This window comes from Macrobrachium rosenbergii, chromosome 55 (genome assembly GCF_040412425.1).
Source record: "Macrobrachium rosenbergii isolate ZJJX-2024 chromosome 55, ASM4041242v1, whole genome shotgun sequence".
NCBI classification, from domain to species: domain Eukaryota; kingdom Metazoa; phylum Arthropoda; class Malacostraca; order Decapoda; family Palaemonidae; genus Macrobrachium; species Macrobrachium rosenbergii.
Window position 1 is genome coordinate 51,830,948 of NC_089795.1, and position 26,254 is coordinate 51,857,201.

The 26,254-nt window shown below is 38.5% G+C and overlaps 1 protein-coding gene and 1 long non-coding RNA gene across 2 annotated transcripts; one reads left to right on the forward strand and one right to left on the reverse strand.

Moving 5' to 3' along the window:
- The first annotated feature begins 215 nt into the window (after positions 1-215).
- Positions 216-8,627, forward strand: LOC136835243 (uncharacterized). The gene is made up of 4 exons (XR_010852064.1): positions 216-538; positions 5,945-6,089; positions 7,773-7,984; positions 8,151-8,627. It is a non-coding gene; the product is annotated as an uncharacterized lncRNA (long non-coding RNA).
- On the reverse strand, positions 8,628-25,077 carry Pgk (phosphoglycerate kinase). Its single transcript, XM_067098515.1, has 9 exons — positions 24,660-25,077; positions 22,233-22,372; positions 21,882-22,090; positions 21,367-21,566; positions 20,609-20,747; positions 18,720-18,854; positions 17,590-17,711; positions 10,418-10,617; positions 8,628-9,175 (listed from the first exon to the last, which is right to left on the reverse strand). The coding sequence occupies exons 1-9, from the start codon at positions 24,719-24,721 to the stop codon at positions 9,135-9,137; spliced, it is 1,248 nt and encodes a 415-aa protein (XP_066954616.1). The 5' UTR covers positions 24,722-25,077; the 3' UTR covers positions 8,628-9,134.
- Positions 25,078-26,254: the final 1,177 nt, after the last annotated feature.

Below are 26,254 nucleotides of genomic sequence, written 5' to 3' on the forward strand. Positions count from 1 at the left end.
AGGTTGGTATACAAAAATAAAAACACATTTTGTGGTGCGCGTGTTTGCGCGATCTCCCGGATTTCTAGATCAGGTAGCTGGAAGCCTAATTATGCCTTGCTGTGTGCTCAAATGGTTCGAGATTCCATGTAATGTATATACCTTTTTCGAGCGTAACTACCTTGAGTGCTAGTTGCGTGTTTCATCGCCACCTTCGCTTCAGACCACTGTTTACGCACGCGCGAAGACGGGACAGATACCTTTTACTCCTCACGGCGAGCACAAGTCACTGGCCCTTATTCTAACGTGAATATTACGTTCAGTACTGCATGAAGTGGTTTGCTGTTTTTCAGTACTGATTATTTGACCATGAAATTCCTGTGAGACTTCACGTTCATTATCCCTTCTTTCGTAATCAGTGATGGGCTGGACATGGGATTCTCTGCTGCGTCCCAGGAAACTGCTATCAGCATGGAATCAATTTTGGGCACTACTGGATGCGTTATTGAACATAAATGAATTTTGCAGCTGAACAAACCAGCGCAAGTCATCCTTTGAGGTAGGTCTCGTTCCGTTTGGCACACCGTACCAGACTTTGAAGTTGCCCTATTTTTCTAGTGCGCTTTCATCAAGCCTTGAAAATACCAGACATCTGGGCGACATCATTGCTTGTCTTCAGGGGAATGTGCATTTGTCCAAGAGAGGATTTTACCTTGCTGCTAGTTTTACCTCGCGTTGCTACTGGTTCAATAAATAAATCCTTTAACTTAGCGCATTTCGTATTTTTGTTTTCATCTGTTATTTTCGAATATGGCGACCGTCACAGGATTTGATGAATTTGTTCTGTATATCCGCCCAGATAAGTTAGGGATAATAGTGAACATCTCAATATTTCTTAAATTCTAACATTTCTTGATCATTTTGGCTTAGGTTGTTTTCCGTGTTGAGATGTTTCTGGTTTTGACCCTTATTTCGGATTATTTAAGTATTTTTGATTTCGAGATTTCATTTTCAAAGTGTCTGGTAAACTTAAAATTTCTTGTTAATTCTCGTAAGTATATACGAAAGTGGATTACTGAGAAGCATCGTAATATTTTGAGTTTTCCTTCTATGCGTGAATTAAAGTTGCAGTTTGAATACTGGAAGCGCAGGTTGGTGGATTTAAACATTTTTTTTTTTTTTATCACAAATGTGAACAGTGGAGTACAGAGGAGGAGGAAACAAAGTCTGAGCGGGAGTAACAGCTATGTCATGAGTACGAAGATAAGCTTTTAGCTTGTTTATTGGCTGTTGATTCTTCGCATGATAGGTCTTTTGTGCAGTCTAATGGTGATAAGAGTGCGGCTCGTTGTTTGCTAAGGATCCCCTGTTGCTCCTCCTACATACAGTAGTTCTGACAGTGAAGATTTTGATAGGTTTCATACTACCCGGAGTATGACAAGCTACTTTCATTGAAACAGCAGCTTACTGGTAGAGTGTACGTCTCTTGTCCCATTGATATTTGTTTACTAACATTATAGATTAGTTCCTTTTATTTTGCACGTATTTATCCTTTTTTAGTTCTTCCAATGTTCTGTAATACTGTGTCCTTGCTTCAATATGAATTCCAAGAGGAACCGTAATAAAGACAAAGCTCCAAGCAAACTAGTACTACTAGCACAAGCTCCTTTTGAACACGAAAAGGATGTAAAGTCCCCGCTCAACGCGTTCTCTGTAGAGAACTTCCCGTTTTCTGCGGTGCCTTCACATCGACCTAAGGTCGATCGGAATATATTTTTATCATAATTGTAAATTGTAGCCTATATATGTTGTCTTTCTAAACAGCCATGCTTTATGTACAAGTAACGAGTTATTTGTTGTGTCAGACATTATTGATCACTATGTTTTCTGTATGAACCTGTCCTGTTTTGTAAGAAATTAGTTTGACCACAGGTCACCTGTAAATCTTTGTACCAGCGGTCTCGGCGTATTACGCTGACGTCAGCATCCCGCTTTATAAGCAGCTCGCTTTCATCTATAAACCAGCATTACTTGTCTTCCTGCTCATTATTTCGCACCTCTCTCACAAGGACATATTTTAGTTCACAACTTTGCTTCAGACTGTTTACCTTGCAGCATCACATATCTTCGCTGCTTCAACAAAAAAAGCTGGCTACCGCGTGTTGCAAGCCGCATTTACTTTTGAAGAACACAATGGAATTCGTAAGAAACCTACATATTTCAACAGAAAGCTACTTTATCCTGTAGCCAGATATCAACTAGGAATCTCATAGAATTTCCAGACCACAAATTCTCGGAATTCCATACAACTAGCTGAACTTCTGGAAGCTTCTAGAAAGGTTGGTGGGCCTTGCATTTCAGTACGTGTGGAAGAACCTCCGTAACCTTTTACAAATTTAAACTTTTACTTTCTCTCATTGTAAAGTTCTCTTAGTCATTATAAGAGCGATACTCAGAAATTCAATATACTGCAACAATTATCGGAACTTAAGCTTAGCCTAATAGTAGTGCTGACCATATAATTTCATTTCTAGAGTCGTTTAATTGTTGAAAGAGTGCGGAAGCCACAGATTGATATTGACACAGTGCTTCAATATTTAATTTGGGAAGGAATGAATATATCCTTCAGGAATCGCTTGATCCAAATTACTAATCATAAACCTAAATTGAGATAAATTCTAGATAAATATTTTGAAACTACTGAGCGGTATTTGGCAGGCCAAAGGCACGGAACGAATAATTGCAAGAATACTGTTCTAAAGGAAGCAAATCCAAAGTCTGCTGATATCACCTCTGCTGTGGCCGTGAATGTAAAACCTGATATAGGTAAGTTTAAAACCTTCAAGCCTTGCAGCATTTGCATTAAACTTTATGGCAATGAAGCAAATCCTCCAATTTTCTAAGTGCAAAATATTGGTCACCCAGTTCTAAACTTGTAGGTACATATTTAATAGTTGATGTAACCAATGTGGAGACTGGCATTTTACATTTTTGTGTCTACAGTTAGGTGGCAATGTTGGACAGGATGTAAAGCCTCGTCAGTCTAGCTCTGATTCTAAGAAGGGTATACCTGAGGTGAAAGATAAATCTGGTAAGCAAACCAGTAGTTGTGTTGTTAATGTAACAGACGCTTTTTAGATAGACTCTGATGTGGAGTCAGTTTTACCCACATTTACCAGCAATAATGAGGGTAAACTGCTAATTAGATGCCTTAAAGACATTGGCTGTCAGTCAAATTTTATTTCCAGTACAGTGGCTGAAAACTTGAACGTGAAGGTTAACAGGGATAATGTATCTCTAACTTTAAATGGTATAAATTCTTCCCGGAAATATTTACCAGGTTGGTGGAAAGTAATGTTGAAATTAATGGTGTTATTCAAGTAGTTAAGGCCCCATGCATTCCAAATATAAGTATTGCATTGAGACTTATGTAGTTGGGTAAAGTTGTACAAGGATTCAAAGACAGAGGTTATATATTAGCTGATACGAAGCTTTCATGTCATGACTTAATTGGTGTCAATTTCATTCTAGGGACAAAGTCATGCCACTGCTTACCTCAAAATGAGATTTTATATGGTTTGAATAAAACTTAAACCAGTTTATGCTGTAACCCATGCAGGGATATTACTGCTGGGTAGTATAGACCACCTTCAAGATCTCCCTTATTTGCCATATACTGTAAAAGTAGATGTTGTAGTAATTTGACTACAGTTCCAGAGTTTAATATTGATATGAATATTAATAGTTCTTTTATCTGACCTTACCATTGAAGAGAGCTTGCTCCCTACAGAATTTTCCATATTGGACGAGAAGGGAAACTTTATAGAATTCCAGTTTGAAAAAGCGTTAAACCATGTTTCGGAGGAGAACTGTTCCAGGCATATGAACATGAGTAATGGAGGCTGTAAAACTGAAGATTCAGAGCTTAATAACAAGCTAGTTAAGTACAGCCTTGATAATATGGTAAGAGATGTTGGCAGGATTGTGGTCCTCGTTTGTGAAATTTTAAGGTGGCTCATTTATTGGGTACAAATCATGAATTAGCTTGAATGGTGTTGAAATCTAATTTGAAGAAACTTCAAAAGACGAAAATAAATTATTCCATATAGACAAGGTATTTAAAGATCAGTTAGAGTGGAATAATTCTGACAACCGTGAAACCACTAAATGTCGGGTTGTATATCTCCCTAATCTTTGCCAAAAGAGTAAGGATGGAGGGGTAACCATTAGTCATAACCAAGCCATTTTTCCAGGTCCTACCTTGAATAAAAAGATTGGATTAGCCTCATTACATTTGAGGTTTGGATTTTTTGTTTCGATATTTGTCAGGCCTTTAATAATTTAGCTTTAAATGATGTGGATAGTAACAGCTTACATTTTTTATGGTTCAGTGATGTAGATAAGAAAGACTTGATTATTGTAGCATTTAAGAATGTTAGGCTGAGTTTTGGGTTAAGTTGTAGTCCAATACTGTTGATGTTGGCTTTGTGTAAGATGTTGATACTGTATTGGATATCGGTGGTGAAAGTTAATCTCTCGTCGAACTTAAATGACATATATCAGTTGTTATATGGACAACTATGCCATTGTTTTTGATTCATCAGCTGAACTTAAATGGGCTTATGAACAGGTTAAAGGTATTTTTGAACCCTACCAGTTTAGGTTACAACAGTTCATAACCAATTATTCTAATTTGCAGGAAATCATAGATTCAGAGAATAAAGTTAAAACTGATGAAAAAGTAAAGTTGCTTGCTTTAGTTTGGGATCATTTAAGAATTGTTTATCCACCGAGCCCATTAATCTTGACATTACACAAATACCAAGAGCGAGGTTTTACGTAATATTGCTTCTCAGTATGATCTTTATAATTTTAATGGCCCTTTACTTAATAGAAGCAGGCTTTTCCTGAACAAATTACAATGTGATCAAGACTTAACTGGGATCAAGCACTGGATAAAGAACGTTCAAGAGAATGGCAAGATATTGCTAAACAAGCAAATGCTGCTTCTGTCATTGAGGTTCCTAGGTTTGCTGGAAGCATTTTCTGACAGTAGCAAATGTATATTTGTAGTAGATTTATATATATATATATATATATATATATATATATATATATATATATATATATATATATAATATATATATATATATATATATATATATATATATATATATATATATATATATATATATATATATATATATATATATATATATATATATATATATATATATATATATATATATATATATATACCACATACCACATGTAAGCTGTTTTGCTTTGGCAAAAAAATTGTATGGTAGGGAAAATCTTTAATCTAAGAGTATGCTTTCCTTGAGCTACAAAGCATTGCCTTAGCAGTTGAATATGTCTTTGATTTATATCAAGAATTATCAGGTCCTGCATGCATAAAGCTAATTAAAATTCATGAAGACTTTATTCCGATAGCCTTGCAGCTTTATCTTGGATGTATTCTGATGCCCACAAGCTTGATAAACTACAGAAATCTTCTGTGTTTGTGAAGAAAGGTTGCATGAGATTAGTGAGCTGTTCTCAAAGCACCCAGTTATGTTTACCTTTGTATCTGAAGAAAATCCAGGGGATTATATTACATGTAGTCTCTCTTATAAGCAATGCATAAAACCTATAACTACTTTACAGGTCCAGACCTTGTCAATGCTCGGAAAATGGAACAAAATAAGGATACTTCGGAATTTGTGGTACCAGATCCTAAAATGGATATTCCAATACCTGTAACCAATTTGGGTGCTTACATTAGTAAGATACAAAAACTGAACATCTGCAGATGACTTCAAGAGTTTCTAGCTTTCATTGTTTAATTCTAATCTATCGCAATGTTTTCCTGTTTGTCAGTAAGCTGAAACTTAAAGTGAAGACTAAGGATCATAGTAAATTTCACCTTTTTAAGGTTTTCAACAGTAATCCTTTTTTTTGGCAGATGGTAGGCGATTGTTGCTGTCCAGGGAACGGGGATGATGTTTTCCTGAAGGACGTGCCAGGAATAGTTGAACAACTTATATTTATGTTGACAGAGGACTGTTAAGAGTATGAAGTAAGCTGTCAAGACTGAAAGATGAAGGGAGGTACAGTATAGGTTTCCTATTTTATTGTCTAAGGATAGTGCTTTAACTAAATTGATTATCAGAGTAATGCACCATGAAGAGTTTGCTCATGCAGGTGTATATTCTGTCTTATCAGAGATGCATAAAATGTGTTGGGTATCAAAGTCTTTTTCTACAATTAAAGAGCTGCTGAAGTCTTTTTGTATGTCAACTTTTTTATGAGAGGGCAATCAAACATAACCAGAATTCATACAGGGAATTTAGAGTTAATGCACCAGAAATTTCCTTCAGGTATATTTTTATGGATTATATGGGTCGATATTTTGTGCACATGAACAGTCATAAGGTTAAGGCCTGGTTATTATGTACTTCTTGTAATTGGAGTAGGGCAATTAATTTAAAACTTTGCTATGACTTGTCTGTAAAGGAGTTCAGTTGTGTTTTGTGTTTTGTTTGCCAAAGTTGTGTATTTCCGACATGGGTACTCAACTAATAGCAGGAGCAAACACAGTCATGGGCTTTTTAAGGGATCCCGAGGTCAAGCTGTATTTAGAGGAAAATGGAGTCAAACCGGTTCAGTTTGAGCATTTTTTCGAAGGCCAAAGTCAACTTGGATCGATGGTGGAGACTTGCCAAGTTGACCAATAAGCTTATCTATGGCTTGATAAACAATAATGTATTAAAGGTAAGGGACTTCGAATTTTATAGCTCAGACTGGACATTTACTCAACAGAAGGCCTATTGCTTTCACAGAGGCTTTGCGTGGGAAAACCTTCAATGGATCATTTCCTCAGCATATTACACTAGAGAACTTGATTCGTGGGTATGACCTCACTTCTGTTAATATAATTCCCGGTTTGCAGAGGACACCTTGTGGACTTGCATCATTCAGAGTTCCTGGCTACATTAACTCAGCAAGCTGTTGATAAAAAGACCAGATATCTTCCTGTTAAACACACTTAACAGAAGAATGATATTGTGCTAATAAAGCCTAGCCAGTATCCCATGGGTTTGGTAAAGGAAATATATAACTATCAATGATATTGGAGAAATTACTGGTGCTGTTGTGTTAAAGGGTAAGAAATGAGAAACTACCAAGAGACACATTTCTAACCGTATATTTCTTTTAAGACTTGAGTGCCAAATAGAGGATAATGTTGATGGGAAACCTACTGATGACAATTTGCAGGGTCAAACTCGAAGCTCATGTAAACCAAGCATTGCTGCTGAAATGTTAAGGAAAAGAATAGGAAACTCTTAGGTTTTGAGTAGTTGCTCTTGTCAACTCTTTTGGTGATGGTTATTAGCTTTTAGGGTATTTTATCAAATTATAGCTGAAGTACTTAAATACTGTGATTAAATTATTCAGTAATTTAATGTTTTTGTGGAGAGAGTATGAAAAACTGTATAATACATTTTTCTAGTTTCCTTTTCAATGGTTAAAATTCCAGTTTCTTTGATTTTTCTACAAAGTAAGATTAAAGGATCTTAAAAATTTCTTTATAATGCCTTGCTGTGTTCGAAATTCCATGTACTGTATATACCTTTTTTGAGAATAACTACCTTGAGTGCTAGTAGTGTTTCGTCTCCACCTTCACTTCAAACTTTACCAATGCCTGAAGACAGGACAGTCTCGGATACCTTTTACTCTTCATGGTGAGCACAAGACACTGGGCCTTATTCTAACGTGAATATTACTTTCAGTACTCCATGAATTGTTTGCCGTTTTGCAGTACTTCCTGTGAGACTTCATGTTCATCTTCCCTTCTTTTGTATCACTGATGGGCTGGACATGGGATCCTTTGCTATGTCCTAGGAAACGGCTATCAACATGGAATCAATTTTGGGTATTGGATAAGTTACTGATCATAAATGGATTTCTCAGCTGAACAAACCAGCTCAAGTCAGTCTTTGAGGTAGGTCTCGTTCCGTTTAACACACCGAACCAGATTTTGAAGTTGCCCTATTTTTCTACTGCACTTTCATCAAGCCTTGAAAATATGCTTGTATTCTCAATCAATTTTTATATATTTATTAGCCATTATGTTTATCCCGTTGATTGATAGTATTTCCTGTTTTTAGGATTCAAGGTATTCTAGGAATAGGGGGTTGGTAGCCAGTGCCTAGGATACGAAACATCTGGACGGCATCGTTGTTTGTCTTCTGGGGAATGTGCATTTGTTCATGATTGGATTTTACCTTGCTGTGAGTTTTACCTCATGTTGCTACAGGTTTAACTTTTTCCATCTCTCTATTTTTTAATACATCATTTTGATGGAACAGAAAACATTTTCACCAGGTCTATTCTATTATTTATTCCTGAAATGATCTATGAATCTCATGTGTGCTGCATATTTTAATTTCCTTTTATCATAGTGTTTACAGCAAAAGTTTAGAGTTCACCATCAGGGGAACCTGTGATTGGAAGAATGTTACTTGAATTCCACTTCAATGTCTTAGGCATAAATATTACCGGCAACAAATTCATCTAGTACTCGTGGACAGCTATTGTTTTTACCATTTAACCTGTTGTAAGTTCTGTTTGCAATAAAAAACCACTATAAATAAAATTTTATTCTTTTATGGATGCACCTGACAACCATCTCATCAAAACATCACAGACTAAATAAACTGACAACAGATACAGCAGCTTCCTAGAGTCAACACTATAATTTTTCTCCTTTCAGTGACAAAAATAACTACATTTAAATCTGTCAATATGCCAACAGTATGTGTGAAAACATTTTACTTGTATGGTTGATTTAGCTTTGTTGTATGGTTGATTTAGCACCATAGTCAAGGTTTTTAAAATTTTATGGTTAGAACAACAATTTCTTAACTGTTGGGTAACTTTCATTTTTTCTCAATTAACACAGTAGCTATGCACTGAACTTCACTATATTTCAGCTACTAAAAATAGAAAAAAATCTTAACTGACAAATACAAAACTTACACAATTGGTCATGAAATATCTATGATACATGAACATAGCAATACTGCACAGGAAAACCTGACACAAAGTAGTCAACAAGCGTATGTAACATGAGACATCGCCCTGATGGTCCTCTAGGCATTGGAAAGAGCAGCTACTCCTGGAAGTGTCTTGCCTGAAAGGTGAGAAAACTTGGTTAGAAATCTCAGAATAAAAAAGTGGATGTCAATATGAGTGTCTAGATACACATCTGAACTTGCTAGACCTAGCAACATTTTTATATTTATATACCAAATTTAAATTTAATGAACAAATGTTTTTGATAATTCTAGATACTGAACAATTTTGAACAAATGCTGTAGAGCAATACTGTGAGAGGAGCAGTATAATTTACCCAAATAAGCATTTTGAACAAATGCTGTAGAGCAATACTGTGAGAGGAGCAGTATAATTTACCCAAATAAGCATTGGACAGTGAACAAATGTTTTTGAGAATTCTAGATACTGGACAATTCTGGAGAAGTACAGCAATAGTGTGTGAGAAAAGCAGTATAATTAACCCAAATAAGCATTGGTTATCAGTTGAAAAGCTTAAAATCACAACTGAATGCTATGCACCGCAAAACATTAAAATACAAAAGTACTTGTCACAATGGCAATGATGAATGCTGGAAGATACTACAGAGCACACCCCTCCCTCAGCTCTACAAAACTGAGGCCAGTGTATCGTGCATTATCATCAAGATGATAAAATGAAAGGACGTTATTGGGTGGAAAGTGGGTATGGCTGTTTGCATGTAGGAAATTTGTACTGAACTTTTCTTTGCCTTCTGGGCATTGTAGTATATGAGAAATCTTTATGCTGTAAACTACAGTACATTCCGTGAGCAACTTTGATCAAAATATTCTACCAAAAGATCAAATTAGTTTTTTTATTACAAATTAATCACAAGAAAGCTAATACTGTATACATTTTTCAGTATACTGTACAGTATTAAAACACAAAAATACAGAATTTTCTAGCCTTTCATGGGGAGTGCAGGTCTTTATCACATGAATTTAGTGAGGGTTAAAAATAAAAACTTTCATAAACTGACAACAAAAATAATCAACAATGATAAACATCTATATACTTTTCCCTAATCAACCCCCTTTTTTTATGAATAAATTTACAAACTGGTGTCTTTTTGGCTAACTAGCCTGGCCTGACCACGTAACTGTGTTGCTTAGTATCATATTTGTAGAGAACTCATTTGTTTCAAGTAGGAACACCTACAACCACCACCATATTCATACAGAAAATATTGCATTTAAAACCTCATGCTTTGTTTCTAGGAGCTGAGTGACACCAGGAGCTATAATAAAGGAGTACTAGTGAGTTTGCTATAACTACCAAGATACATAAATCAAAACCTACCCTCAAGAAGTTCTAGTGAAGCTCCACCTCCAGTAGATACGTGAGACACTTTGTCTTCTGTGTTCCATTTAGCGCAGCAGGTTGCGGTATCTCCACCTCCAATGATGCTCGTGCATCCTTTGGTTGTGGCGTTGACAACCATGTCCATGACACTCTTGGTACCATTGGCAAACTTGTCAAATTCAAACACGCCACATGGTCTGTTGGGATAAATATAAGATGATAATCATGATGTTAAAATAAAATGCAGGACTAATAAATACCAGTAATTCTTATTAGTTTAGCCAGGAAAACGAATTGAAACATTTAACTCCCATAAGGTTAGCCCATACTGACAAGGAAAAGTAACCTTTTAAAAGCAAAAAGAAAAAAAAATACAACTTGTAGGGATATGTACATAACCATTTAAAGCAAATATGGAGAGACAAGCGAGATTCTATCAGTTACGAAGGGATGCAACTCTCCAGTCTGATCTTCGTGACTCTTGACATAAAATCAATATCAAGTTGCTCAGGAAAATAATGATAAAAACAACAGCTTTCTGTCGTTAAAGGAGGAATACCTCTGAAGCAAACTTGTAGTGGAATAATTCACCTGCAGAGCAGCAAGGATAATCTTTAAGTTGCAAACTGCAACATCACAAAAAAGATCACTGACATCTGTCACTTTCCAGGCAATGTACACTTTTAACATTTCTTTTCCTTCGACAATGGTAAGCTAATTGTATCTGTGCCAAGAAACTTACAATAGTAATAGTAGTAAGCAAGGGATAAATGTTTAAACTTGTATTTTTCATAGCTAACAAACCTGTGGTCTTAACAGTAGGATAAAACTTCTGCTGCCAGTTGGAAACCAGTAAAAAAAAACAACAGGAATTGTTTACGCATTTATGCAAGGAATTGGTGGCATCTGGCATCAGTCACGGGGATGAGGGCGGAAGTGGACAGTGACCTAATCTCCAGACCCATGCTGTATTTAGTTTTCTTCCAGCCCAGGGTTAACTACAAGAGGTGTGGCTAGAGGTGGGCAGTAAATGTTAAGACTGCAGGTTTGTTAGCTAGGAAAAATACAAATTTAAAAATTTGTCATTTGTTCATATGCAGAACAAACCTGGGTCTTAACATTAGGATAGACTCACTTTTGGTAGAAGGTAAGAGAATCTTGAACTGACTGGAGGTTCAGCACACCTGGTCACACTTCCTGGATAAGAGAATTCAAAGGAAGGAGACCCAAGCCTCTGATTTGTTAGATAGGTGGGTATCTAACAGTTAGACTACTGGGCTAAAATACAATGCAGAGAGTCACTGCATAGAAGGAAGTTAAAGATCTATATCTGTTCAGATAAAGTAAGGTAGCCACCTAGAGGTGTTTGTTATCGTTCCTCTCTCTCCTTGCTAGAGAGAGGAAGGGCTTTCTACAGAAAGGTATATTTGTGCAAAATATTAAATACTCTTAACAGAAAGGCTACTTTACTCACCTGTATCCAACCAGTTCCAGTTTATGATGGATCAATCTTTTTACCACCCGTAGGCAGAGAAGAAGAGAAGAAAAGAAGAAAGACCAGCCATCTCAATCAGTCTCACTTTCATACCATCATCCTAGGCAAGATACTAAACTGTCCCGCTAGGAGCACAGACCCAAGGAAAAAGTGTCCAAGGACCTGTGGGCAATGAAGGTAGAAGGATGTGAAGGTGGTTTGGCGAAGCCAAGAACCAGCATTCAAAATCCAATGAACAGATAAGTTGTTCTTGAATGTCAAGGAGGAGCCTAGTTCTCTAATGTCGTGTGCTCCTGCATGCACAGTATTGGCAATATAAACTGATGAAGAGGTGTGGGCATGTCTAATCACTTCACGTAGCCAAAAGGAAAATGTATTCTTGGACACTTTTTTCTTGTTCTGGTCTGACAGGACATAGTAGTAACTCATCTGGATTGCTGCCAACAAAATCCCCAAGGGAAAGGATGGGAAACGAAGCTAATCTGTCATCATGGACTGAGGGATTTTGAGTCTTAGCAATGAATTCTGGGGCAAATTCGAAAGCTACCGACCCCCAACCCCTGGTATGTTTAACATCAACAGCCAGACCATGGAGTTTCCCCACTCTCTTTGATGAACCCAAGGCTAGAAGAAAAACTGTCTTGAGAGTCAAGTTTCTGACCATTGCAATGGTTTGTATGGAGCTTGAGTGAGACTACTTAGCATCAGAGTCAGATCCCAGGTAGGTGGTTTAAGTTCTCTAGGAGAACAAGACTGTTAAAAATTTTTAAGCAGCATATAGATTTCTCAAGAGGAAGTCAGGCTCACGTCTTTCAGACGTAGAACTAACCCCAAGGCAGCCCTGTAACCCTTAATGGCAGGAACAGAAAGGTGTCTTTCTGTTCGGAGGAAGATCAGGAAATCAGCTATCTATTGAATAGATGTACTGAGTGGAGAGAGACCCTATAGACGACACCAATCACAGTAGATGGCCCATTTTCCCTGGTACACGGCTGAGGAAGATCATTTGAGGTAGCAAGACATCTCTGTCGCCGCTCTGCGAGAAATAGCCAATCATCTGTCACTGCTCTGCAAGAAAAGCCTCTTTCTCCCAGGAGATGCTGATGCTGGATAGTCTCCAGCAGTGAAGAGACAGGGACCCTACTGATTGATATCTCTCTACATGAGGTTGATGGAGGAGGTTGTGCCACGAAGGGATCTATCTTGGAACCGCTGAAAGCAGAGATAGCAGATACTGTTTGAGGTCACAAAGGAGCTGCTAGGGTCATCCTGAGATTCTGAGAAATCATCACTGTTCAGGACATGATGGATCAGGCAAAAGGGGGGGAATGTGTAAACTTCTAATTGTCCCAGGGATGTTGAAGGGTGTCCTCTGCCATGGCGAAGAAATCTGGAAGTACTGAACAATAGACCTCTAGCTTCCTGTTGATCCTTGTTGCGAAGAGGTCTATCATTGGTCTCCCCCACAGATGCAAAAGCCTGTCCGCTGTCTCCTGATGCAGAGATCATTCTGTCCATAGAACCTGACCCTTGCAACTTAGCTTGTTGGCCACTACATTCCTCTTGCCTGGAAAGTACCTGGCCGTGACGTCCACTGAGTTGTCGATCGCCCACTGATGCAATTGAACTGTCACCATGTGAAGTTGATGCAACACTAGCGCCCCCACTGTTTGTTCACATATGCTACCACTGTAGTGTATGTGAACATTAAAACAACGGAGTGCCCCATCACCCTTTCCTGAAACTTCTGAAGTGCTAGGAAGGCTGCTTTCAACTCTAGTACGTTGATGTGAGGTTGCCTGTCCTGAGGACTCCACTCTCTGGAAATCAGGAGATGATCTAGATGTGCTCCCCAACCCTTGTAAGAGGCATCTGAGAACAGGAGAAGCTCCAAGGGGGTGAATGAAGAGGCACTCCCATTGTCAGGTTTTCGTTGTTCAGCCACCACAGAAGGTCGCTTCTTACTTCTGTTGACAGAGGGGACCTGAAGCTGAGGACAGCCCCCTGCTGGGGAACAAAATTCTTTCAGCCTCCATTGAAGGGGTCGAAGATGTAGACGGCCATGAGGAACTAGCTTCTCCAGTGAAGTCAAAAGGCCTAGAACTACTTGCCACTGCCGTGCTGGTTATTTCTATTCAGACAGGAAGGAGCGAGCCACTGTCCTGAACTTCTCAATCCTTTGGTCTGATGGAAACTCTCGGTGAGGCTGTCTCTATGACCATAACCAGGTAAAGAATCCTCTGACTGGGCTGAAGATTGGACTTTTCCAAATTTATCATGATGCCTAAACCACGGCAAAATTGGAGAAGACAGTCCCTGTCTTGAATTAGCTTCTCCCAAGAGTTCACTAAGATCATCCCATCCAGTCATCGAGATATCTTAGAAGGCGAATCCCCTGTGCATGAGCCCATGTCGACACTAAGGTGAAAACTCATGTGAACACCTGGGGAGCTGTTGTTAGGCCAAAGCAAAGGACTTTGAACTGGAACAACTGTTCTCCAAGACTGAAGCAAAGAAACTTCTGGGAGGAGGGATGGATTGGGATCTGGAAGTTAGCGTCCTTCAAATCTATTGTGAGCATGTAGTCGTCATTTCTGACAGCTGCTAGGACTGTCCGAGGAGTCTCCATCCTGAACTTGCTCTTCTTGATGAAGAGGTTCAAAGTTGAAAGGTCTATCACTGGTCTCCAATCACCAGTGGCTTTGGGAACTAGAAAGGCTAGGCTGTAAAAAACCTGGGGAAGGATGCTTGACTTGCTCTATTGCTCCTTTCTCTACCATCTTCCTCACTTCCTCTTGGAGAGTTAGGTACTTTGGAGAGCCCTTGGCATAAGTGAGCTGAAGGACAGGACGATCGGAGAGGGGGAGGGACGAAGTAAAAAATTACTAGATATCCTACCCAAAAGATGCCTACCACTCACGGCTCCTCCCCGAAATGCTGCCACGTAGCTCAATGGCTCGCCAGGCATCCCCCCACTGCCCACTGGTGGCAAAGAGTAGGGAGGGGCACCCACCCTACTGTGTACTTCCTCTGGCCCTGCCTCTAGCTCCTCTTCTTGGCCTGGAAGAGCAGGACTGAAAGGGATGTTGCTAGGAAGGTTTCTTCGCTGCTGACGAAGCAGGTTGAGAAGGCTTGCTTGCAGGAGCTGGTCTTGAAGGCTTCTTGGGAGGAGGTTGTGGTTTCTGTCTTGGGGTATTAGAGCAAGAGGGACCAGCTGATTTTGTCAATGCCTGCTGAATGAGACGGTCGTTATTATCAGGTCAACACCTATCGATAGCCATCTCTAGCTGATCCCTAGGGAAAAGCAGCTGGGAGTCTAGGATATCACCATTCCTCAAGGACAACAAGGAGTCAACATCATCAGACTGAGCCACCTTGGAGAGGGCTGCGTCTCTCATTAGCAGTAGATTAGACCATAGGTTAGCACTCAAGTGGGTAAGGTACGAAATGGCCTCAGCACCAGATTGAGACAATCTGATGTAAGAAGCACTACTAGCTGTACTGTATTTCTTGATGAAGAAGAGTAAGTTTTGGCCACTGTTGTCGACCACAAATCGAGCCAAGAGACACTCTGGAAGGCAGATCAGCCAGTCGACTCCAAAGTTGCTGCTACTTGAAAAGTAAGGGAAGGACCCTCTGCCCTAACCTGATCCAGGGCCAGTCCTGTCTTTTTAACCGAACGTCATCAGGGTTGACTTGTCTATTTAGAAGAGGCACAAGAGGAGTTGCACAGAACCTTCTATGGCGAGGAAGTGGAGGAGGAAGAAGCTTGAATGACCTGCTGGAATAAATAGAGCCCAAAATCATGGGTTGAGCAGGGTGACTGAAAAGATGTTTTACAGTCCTTCTTCAGTCCTAGCAAAGCATCTATACCCGTAAGGACAATCCGGAAGGAGCCACAGCTTTCTTAGAAAGATTACTGAACCCAGCGAATGAGATCAATAACCTCTGCTTAGGAAGTATAAAAATCTTGATTCTCCATATCCTCCGCTTCCTGGTCACGAGGATCCCTGTCTGCCTCTTTCAATGGATCCAAAGGGTTTAGCACCAGGGCATAAGATCTATCAGGTCCTAACACTTATCCGGGAGTTTGAATGTCTTTTGATGCAGTGGGATGTGAAGTGTCTCAACCACTGGTTCGAGGCGCAGAAATTTTCTTCTCGCACAACAGACATGCATCATCCCACAGCCTGGAAGGGGTATACAGTAGTCACGTCCACGGCCACAGAAGGACAAACGTTGGCCTTTCCTCTTGGAATAAGATTCTTAAAGACGAGAGGCAGATGGATGAGGCACATCACTGACGGGAACATGTACACGTAAGGGAGAATCACGGACGTGGTCTGAAGACAACAGAGAAGTGTAGATGGTTCTTCACTTCTTGGTGCAAGGATCAGTGATGAAGTCTTTAATCCTCCAACATCTGATGGGGTAAGAACAAACAGGAGGAGAAGATGAAGAGGACCAAGAAGAAGAGGGAGATCTGTCATTTCTTATTCAGAACATGTCTGTACTTCTCTCGAAAGACTGAGTTGACTCTGTCAAATGCAGCCTGAACAAGAGTGTCTGCAGATGTAGCAGCAGCAGATGAACTCTATACAGGAGCTCGAATAGCTGTTGGTATGGCAACTGTCATGGCAGCTGAGCAGGAAATCTGAGCTGTAGCCTTAACAGGGAGGTGACCAAAGATGATGCGCTGGAAGGTCTAATGGCACTGTACCAGGGGGAACAGCGCGAGACCCAGTAGAGTGAAGGCTGGGGGGCTGGGAACTGTCATGGCAGCCAACACTGGAAAGTGAGAAGACATGAAGTGGGATAATAGGCCATCTAAGATTGGTACCACCGATAGGCCTAACAAGGCCCAAACATCAGAAATCTTCTGATGTTCGGATGCGCAGAACTTCCCACCCAAAAAAGAAGGGTAGCATGAGGAATTAAATCTCTGACCCCTCTCCCAAAACTTCAAAGGACGAGGCAATGGAAGAATGGGAAGGGGTAAAATCTTCCAAGGAAGAAGCAGCAACTGGATGAGGTTTGAACAAGGGAGAGGCAGAACCATGAGGAGCTTGAGAAACACCCATCGAAGGAGGAGAGAACCCTTCCTAAGATAGCGTCTCCGACTTCCTCTTATGATGCTTCTTCTTGACAAAGATCCTCCATTGCTCAGGAGACCAAGAACGACACTCACCACAAGAACTAGATCTGCATCTACTACAAGCAGAATGGGGATCGGTCTCAAAGGACGCAAGGAAACATGAACAAGGGTAGTTTGCTGCTCCAGGACACCTCCTCCGAGGCCCAAGGGAACCATCAGTTGAGTTTTGAGATCGCACTATCAAACACACAAAACATCAAAGGCACAAAAACACTCAAACCTAGGAAACACGGGCAAGGAAGGAAAAACCAGCTTTAGGGAGGAGAGCAAAAAGCATGTCCTCCTCTGAAGGTGTAAGAAGAAAACTAAATACGTCACGGGGTTGGAGATTAGGTTGCTGTCCGTTCCTCCCTCATCCCTGTGACTAATGCCAGATGTCACCGATTCCTTTCATAAACAATTCCTATTTTTTTTTTTGTTACCAGGTTTCCAGCTAGCACCAGATTTATCCTAATGTTAAGGCCCAGGTTTGTTCTGCACATGAACAAATAAGGCTTAGTAACAGGAAAAATTACCGACCCATTCCATACGATGGTCTTTGCACGGGAAACAGCTTCACTGAAAATCTTGATGGATTCTGGTCCACAATCAAGGCCCATCCAATCTCCTTTGATTCCACCTTCAACTGTTGCAGACCCAGTCTGATTTTGATTGAGAAATTATTAGTACACTAATGTAAATTATACAAAATACTGTATGTGAAGTAAATAAAATACTATGAAACATTGCAAAAATTCCTTAATTATTCAAGCCAATATGCTCATGATGACCTTTCTTTTTGACAAAAGTAAGCAAGTGACAATGAGCTATGAAAAGACCTGGAATTCAATCTATGAAAATGGAGGGAAATCTATTAATCTGTAAATATGGTCTTTCATTAGGGGAGAACCCCTTTCCTCAAAATATATAACAAAAAATCACATGGTATACATACAAATACAACTGCATATATATTGAGTTATTTTTCAGTTTTGTTCTTAGACTGCAGAGTATGCATCAATACCATTTAAACCTAATTTTTACAGCTCTATTAACAACCCTTTCTGCATTTTTACAGCTCTATTAACAAGCATTTCTGCAAAGTTCAAACATTCTCACAGCCTATTTAACTGAATAAAATTCATGGCAGATAAAAACGAGTATATGAACAAAACTCACAACTGCTTTGAAAAATAAAATGACTTTATATGACCTGGTTCAGAAATTGATATGTAATCACTTCCAAAGCCAGGTTTTCCAAGGCAATGCAATATGAATAATTATGGCATTAAAATATTCTTCAAGGAAACAATTCTTTAACCAAATATGACTATTGAAGTGCAATATATCAAGATTTCACTAATGGTGCAAGCTGTTCTATCACAGAGGTTACTGTGATCAGGCACATTAATAATTCACGCTGAAAGGGTATGGTCTTGTTCTTTCAGAGTAAATTTTCTATCATAACATTTCCAATTGTTTAAAAACTTAGGGTATGATTACTTCACTTTTTAAGGTAGTGTTCACCTGAGCTGTTGATGACAAGAGCACCTAAGTGTTAAAATGATGACAGAATAACTTAACTTTTGATTATTCAAAAGATCACAAATTAGAGGCAACATATTCCCAAGGGAAAGCAAGGTGTACATGCAAAAACTATTTCCACTTACATTAGCATTCTCGTCGAATTTATCAGCTGTAACGAAGTCAACTGGGAAATGTATTTGGACATTCTTTTCCTGAGCCTTTGCCATCAACTTGTCTACAATTTTGGCACCCTCCTCATCATAAAGGGATGTACCAATCTGGAAAAAGTTTGTATTAAAATATTCCACCTACAGCCTTTGAGAGAGTTACAGCGAGAAAAATGATTCACTTGGAAAATAAGAATAGAACAGAATACAGAATTAAGGCCAAAGGCCAAGCACTGGGACCTATGAGATCACTCAGCTCTGAAAGGGAAATTGACATTAAGAAGATCTGAAAGGTGTCACAGGAGGAAAACCTCACAGCTACACTATGAAATAATTGTTAGAGATTGTGGAAAGGCAGAAAGAAGTAAAAGGAATGAAAGAGGCTGCAGCTAGGGGCTGTAGGGACGCTGAGAAGACCCGTAAGTAATACCTACAGTGCACCACGTGAGGTGCACACACGGCACCAACCCCCTGCGGGGACTTGGAAAATATGGAAATCTCTTTTGGAGCCAAAATATTCATCAGTGGAGGCAAGGATTTTCAATAACAGAGAGAGAGAGAGAGAGAGAGAGAGAGAGAGAGAGAGAGAGAGAGAGAGAGAGAGAGAGAGAGCCTTAATATAGCTGAAGAACACCAAACAAGAGTGGAGTGTTATAATGGTAACTTATCACACTGCCTCTATAGCTGAAGGAAGAAGGCTATTTTTGAGAATCTTATCATTCCTATCTATTAGTACAGAGTAATTTTTCATATCATATTTTAGGGCATAAGTTATAAAAAACTGGTCTTCATCAGGCTTTCTGTTCAAATCTGTAATGTGTAAAACTTTACCACTGATTTATATTTCATAAAACATACAACCATTAACCAACATCCTATGGTACATTTATATCTACTGTAATGCTTTTCTGTTCAAATTGAGTTAATTTTTAACACTATTACTGTAGTCTAAATCTACTTACACCTCTTCTGGCATTGATGCTTGTACACTCACTCAAAAATGTATTGCAACATACTTCAAAGCATTTTGGACAACAGCTTAATGCAGTGACATCTCCATTGTAAGCGCAAGAAACAACTCGGACACTACTGGTGCGTCCGAGAAATTACCTGCAGTTTCCTTTAAACTGAGTTTTTTCTGATATTTTTGTCATACTTTACTCAATTAAAGGATGTTACTATAATGCTTCACAGCCATCACTGTTCATAAGTCTTAATATTTTCATCTTCATTGGCCATCACTATCTTTGTTTTATCTTCTTCATATGTGTGAACTTCATAGACATAGGCCTATGACTACCCATCTTATCAGTGCAGGTAACGAGACAGTTTAACTTTCCTGCCCGAGTGTGGCATCACACGGTAACATGCGTTATGAGATTTTTTCTTTTTAGTGTTTTTGACAACGATTATGGTAGAATTATTTCTCTATTTATATAATTTCGTTGATGATTATTCAATATTATTTTATTAGTAAATATGCTTTTATTTGCATTCGAAATATAGTTTCTTTTTTTACTCTTTTGCCTAATCATCTGACGTGAAATTTTTCATTGTTTCGTCATTTTTCATAATGTGAATTTTTCACTCACCATTCTTTTTTATACTGTTAACCATATGATTAATAACCAAAATCGAATAAGAAAAGTACATTTCTTTGTATATACCAAAAGCATAAATTATTGTTAGGTGAACAAAAACTTCTGGAACATGTTGCAATACATTTTGAGTGAGTGTACATCAGTTTGTTTTATGTACATCAGTTTGTTTTGGAAGTTTAATTGCCCCAATATGGATGTTATCTTTACTCTTTTCCTTATGGAAAAGTCATTAATATTAAAGGAACTTCATATTAAAGTTCTTACCTCCATTCCTTTGAGGACTTTCAAAAACGTGAAAGCCATACCACCAACAATCATCATTTCATTGACGCGATCCAACATGTTCTCGATGAGCTGAATCTTGTCCTTAACTTTAGCACCTCCAAGAATAGCCAAGAAAGGTCTGAAAGGATATACAGTATGTTTGGCAAAATCTCTTAAACTGCATGAATTTCTACTCTTACATATCGACTCCAAAGCTTTTTTTTTAGTACAGTAATTGAATTTATTCAATTTTAAAGGAGAGCTATTCTTCTCTTGCATAACTGGCAAAATTTACAGTCATTCATTCTAAAGAAATTAAGCATATGTACAATGAGAGTTTTAGAAGTGCAACATATACAGAGCTTAAACCCTCCAAAAATGTTTATTATTAATTGCAGTATATAAAATTTACATAACTCGGGTATTTGTTCGAAGTACAGTAATATCAATAGGGTTCATCTGAATAATAATAATAATAATAATAATAATACGGCCATACATATCACACATTTGCTGAAATTTCTCAATTATTCATAAACTGCTGTAAAACTACAAACAGTTCTCTCTGAAAAACACACTAGACTAATGGAATATGGCATTCAAGTTTCTTCAAAGTAACAAAATGAACAATGACTTTGGAACTTTAAAAAGAACCCTGTCAAATATGCATAAAAGTTCATCTCATTGCACCACATATACAGCACATACCATTGTGTCACAGTAAATTAGAATAAGGATTTAACAGATAACTAACTCACCTCTCTGGATTTTCTAAGGCCTTGGCAAAATATGTTAATTCTTTCTTCAGAAGGAATCCTGAGGCTCTCTTATCGAATCCTTCGCCTACCATCGACGAATGAGCACGGTGGGCAGTTCCAAAAGCATCGTTTACATACACATCACCAAGTTTGCGCAGTGAGGAACGGAACTCGGCAACCTTGGCGGGGTCAGCTTTGACCTAAAAAGAATTCATCCTCTAATAATATCTCAGCTTGGTCTGAACTCTCCAATAATAATAATAATAATATATAATTATGATGATGTACTGTGCAACAGAAAGTCTCGATTTTGTCATGATATTTTGGCATATTTTCCAAAGTAGTCCCACTCAAAAAATAACTTGATAATTCAGGGGAAAATGCAGGCATTCAAAAAATGACTTGATTATTCAGAGAAAACTCCAGGTTACCATGTACTGTACATCCAAATAAGAGATACCAAGTGAATTTTCATGCCATCATTAACAGTGTAGTCAAACCCAAATGCAACAAACCTTAGCTCCTGATGCATCAACACCCTTGCCTTCCTCTTCAACATGGAATCTGAGATTCTCAAGCAATATGACTGACCCGGGTGCAGGATCAGCACATGCAGCTTCTACTTCTGGTCCAACACAGTCTGGGAGGAATGTGACATTACATCCAAGGAGCTTCTTCAGTTCTTCAGCCACAGGAGCCAGTGTGAATTTCATGTTCTTGTTTCCTGAAATATAACATTATTGGATTTATCTGTACTGTATTTCTGTGGGAACAATATCAATGTTGAAAGATATGTGAATGTTATGGTTCAAATATAATTGTATTCAATATTATACTTTAAGCACTTCTGGTGCAATGACACATACCATCAGGCCTTCCCAAATGAGAGCAGAGAACAACACTCTTGGCTTTTTTGTCAATGGCATACTTGATGGTGTCTAGGGCAGCCACAATACGCTGGTTGTTTGTGATCTTGCCATCCTTCTGTGGAACATTAAAGTCAACTCTGAAAAGGTAAAAATGACTATTGTAACATTTGTTGCTAACAGAAATAAACACTTAGCCTTAACTCGTCATGATTCATACCGAACTGTATCCTACATAACAGATAAGATGAAATTAATAAAGAATTGATTCATACCGAACCGTATCCTACATAACAGATAAGATGAATTCAATAATGAATTGTTATTCCAAATATCACTGCACTGTAAAGGCAAAACTGGCTATCAAGAGTCAATTTTACCCAGCAGAAAAAAGTGTAGCCTACATCAGTGATTTTGCCCAAGTTTGATAAGGTAGGAACCCCTTATTGTCAGGTTCATTTTCCAATTAATATTCTACTATAAGGGGATCTCCAGCCAAGGCACTACGTATATAATGCAGTAATCATTTTTATAGGTTCCTGGAACCTTTAGAAATTATTGTATTTACTAAGCTTCTTAAAGATCAGTTGCGGCAATGTAAGAAAAGTTATTATATATTTCCATTCAGTGTGCTACAAATTTATTTGACATTCATTTACAGCATTCTATATATAGATGTGTTTTGTTCACCTTTGGATTTAGACTTTCATTAAAGAAAATGAAACGTGTCTTTTAACTTAATGAGAAAGTGATCCCTTGCTATCATCTTCAAGATATCAAGCCCAGATCTACTGAATTTTATCTGTGCAACATTTACACATAATCAGAGGCTTTCATATGGAATTAAGTACATGTTCTGAACCTGGTGCACAGGATGACAAGAACTGTGTTGCTCTACAGCCACAGTGTGATTTACTATACCATTCAAAACACTGCATCTTGTGACCCATCTTAGTTTTCCATAACCCATGAATTTAATTTTAGCCACATTGACCTTATGACTACAATTTCTTTTATAACATAGGTAGTTTGTGGTGGTGGTTTTAATGACTTCTATGAACATACAGGTCAATTAAAAAAATATGAGAGCTTTGTTCTAAGAATGGCAAGAGCACTATTTACAAGGTTCTTGTACCATGACTTCCCTTTCGTAAGCCTGCATTTGCAGCTGTCAGGAGACTACACAATTGTGTGGAGTTTAGCAAATTATCCAGTGAGGAAACCAAAACTCTGAACATGTGAAGTGTAGATTAATAATCTTCTGATGCTGTTAGATGAATATTCATTGAATCATACCAGTGATTATTAATTTGAAGAATCATCTCTACTACCCCTTTTTTCAGGTCTCTAGTGTCATTCTGCAGAATCCAGGTTACAAGTAATGGAACATCACATGTGTAGTCTAAGCTACAAAATGTGCCAAAAGTATGGTTAATTATTGTTTAGAAGATGAACCCTATTCACATGGAGCAACCCCACATTTTGCCACTGACTTGAAATTCAAGCTGCCAAAGAGTATGGTGCCCATTGGGAGGTAAGAGAAGGTAAAGGGAAATATAGAAAGAAATCTCACTGAAAGATAAAAAAAATTCAAAATAAAGATAAACAGATAAGTTAGGATTAATCTCTATGTAACAGTGGCACACTTTTTACCCAAGATTAAGAGGTCAGGGGAGGAACCCTAGCCAGTTAGGACACACTACCCTGGGATAGATTAGTGAAATATGTCCCTCTAATAGCCTAGGCTAGACTAACCCAATCCTAGTTCCCCGTTGGATGAGTCGGTAGAGTTCTCCGCTAGCACTCTGCTAGGCCTGCGTTCGAGTCTCCGACTGGCCAATGAAGAATTAGAGGAATTTATTTCTGGTGATAAAAATTAATTTCTCGGTATAATGTGGTTCGGATTCCACAATAAGCTGTAGGTTCCGTTGCTAGGTTAACCAGTTGGTTCTTAGCCACGTAATATAAGTCTAATCCTTTGGGCCAGCCCTAGGATAGCTGTTAATCAGCTCAGTGGTCTGGTTAAACTAAGGTATACTTAACCCAATCATACGCTACAACCCAAATTTCTACCACGCCCCAATTCCTGACGAAAGGGATAAATGAAGCATTTCCAGTGAAATGAGTCAGAAAATCATGGTTTACATTCTTATTAAAAAGAGTTTAGTATGGAAGGCTAGCCTTGCTTAAAGGATAGCCTGGTCTTTGGCATACGTTTCTGTCACTCAAAATTTGAACTACCATAGCCTACAAAAGATGAATAATAAAATATTAATCAATATACTCATTAATCAATAATTTCCTTGTCTAGACTTCACGAAATATGACTGCCTCATCCGTGATGGTAAACACCAGCCCACAGGGTAATGTCACCCCCAACCTCATTTTTTCCCATTTACACTCGTTCCAAGACCACCTCACTCTTACCTCATGAACACCCTCTTGCCGGCGAGGTCTAATTTGTCGATGCTCAATTTGTTTAAGGCCATTTTTGCTGATAATCGACTTTACCGCCAAGAGAGACGTCCTCTGCTCGTCCGCTGCACGCACCGGCTGCCGCCTGCCAGATAAGCCGGGGAGGAACGTCGATGGCAGGACAACTTTAGGAAAATCTCTGGGTATTTTCCCTGATTATTTTTCCTAGCCTGAAGCTGACTGGTATCTTACGCCGTTATTTTAAACAAGTAACAAAATATACACATAATTATTTAACTTTAATTAATTATTTTAATATTAAAATGGATAATATACGCATTTTCCTTGAAATGCGCTGTTTTATGGTTATTTTGTAGGGTAAAGTGACAGGACGGTAGGATATTTCCCTAGACTTGACTGCTATTCTCCCCAAAACACAATCAGCTGACAAGGTCGTGGTGTCGTCTGCTTTTTGTCACTCCGCGTCAGTGGCCTGAAACTTTTCCATTATCTCATTTACACCGAAGAATTATCATAATTTCGTTGTAGCCGGCCTGTCTACTTTGGGAGTATTTAAAGTATGCCCAGAGTCAATGACATTAGTTGACGCGCTACCGTGAACTTGGATAAATGACATTTATTTGCGGTACAAGAAATATCTAGCAATGTTTCCTTTGACCTTCTTGCCCTTGAAAACCTATATTGAGAGCAATCGGTTAGTAGCACGTTTTATACTCTCTGGATTACAAAATCGTCTTACGGTGGCTTTATAGTTATGCAGAAGCTATTTAATGAAATATTTCTATCTGCCTGTTCCTTTTCTTTCAAATTCCCATGTTAAAAATAAACACGATTCTATGTAAAAGGTTTCAGAGCTCCCCCTTACGTAAAGTTTTAATAGTTTCGCAATGTGATTAAATTAGGCGGTGTCACAATCTTCCAACTTTCTCATTAACACTGTTACGTATGTTACAGATATACAAAAAGAATGTATAGGTACTGGTGTTCATAGTCTCGTGCTGACTATGCAAATGGATATCTGCTTGGCTAAAGGAAATAGCCAGTAGGCTATGTTTTGCCACTTTATAAAATCTTGAGGTTTTATAAACTCAGATCATTTACCTGAATATACAGAATAAATTAGTACCCACTCTATACGAAATGTGTCGCTGCACAGAATATTTCATGCCTGGGAATATTCAATATGTTGCAGTTTGGCCCATAATACCACATCCCAGCCTCTTGATTTAGTGCATGATATGATATGCTTCATACGAAACGTGGCTCTATTAAGTCTGCAATCTGCTTTATTCATTGTTTTTTCTTTAACGATACCAACGAACTATTTATTCCACCAGCATTGGTGATTTTGATACATGACAAAACCAAGGAAAACACATTCTTGAGTTGTCCTTAACAAACACTTCAGTGCATGGGATCTAGGAACATCCAAGGCCTAGAGAATACACTCGACCTTGGAATTATCGAGCGAAAACCACTTGACGAATTCCCATGCAGCAATCTATGGTCCCACCAACCACTCTGTATTACGTAATGATAAGATATACCTTGGGAATTATGGATATCTGTAAGTGTTTGAGGTTACT

Coding starts and splice junctions, on each gene's coding strand:
- Pgk (XM_067098515.1), bottom strand. CDS start 24,721: ATGGCCTTAAACAAATTGAGCATCGACAAATTAGACCTCGCCGGCAAG. Junction 20,748..21,366: donor GCCTTAGAAAATCCAGAGAG/GTGAGTTAGTTA, acceptor ATATCCTTTCAG/ACCTTTCTTGGCTATTCTTG. Junction 10,618..17,589: donor AAGACCATCGTATGGAATGG/GTCGGTAATTTT, acceptor TTATCCCAACAG/ACCATGTGGCGTGTTTGAAT.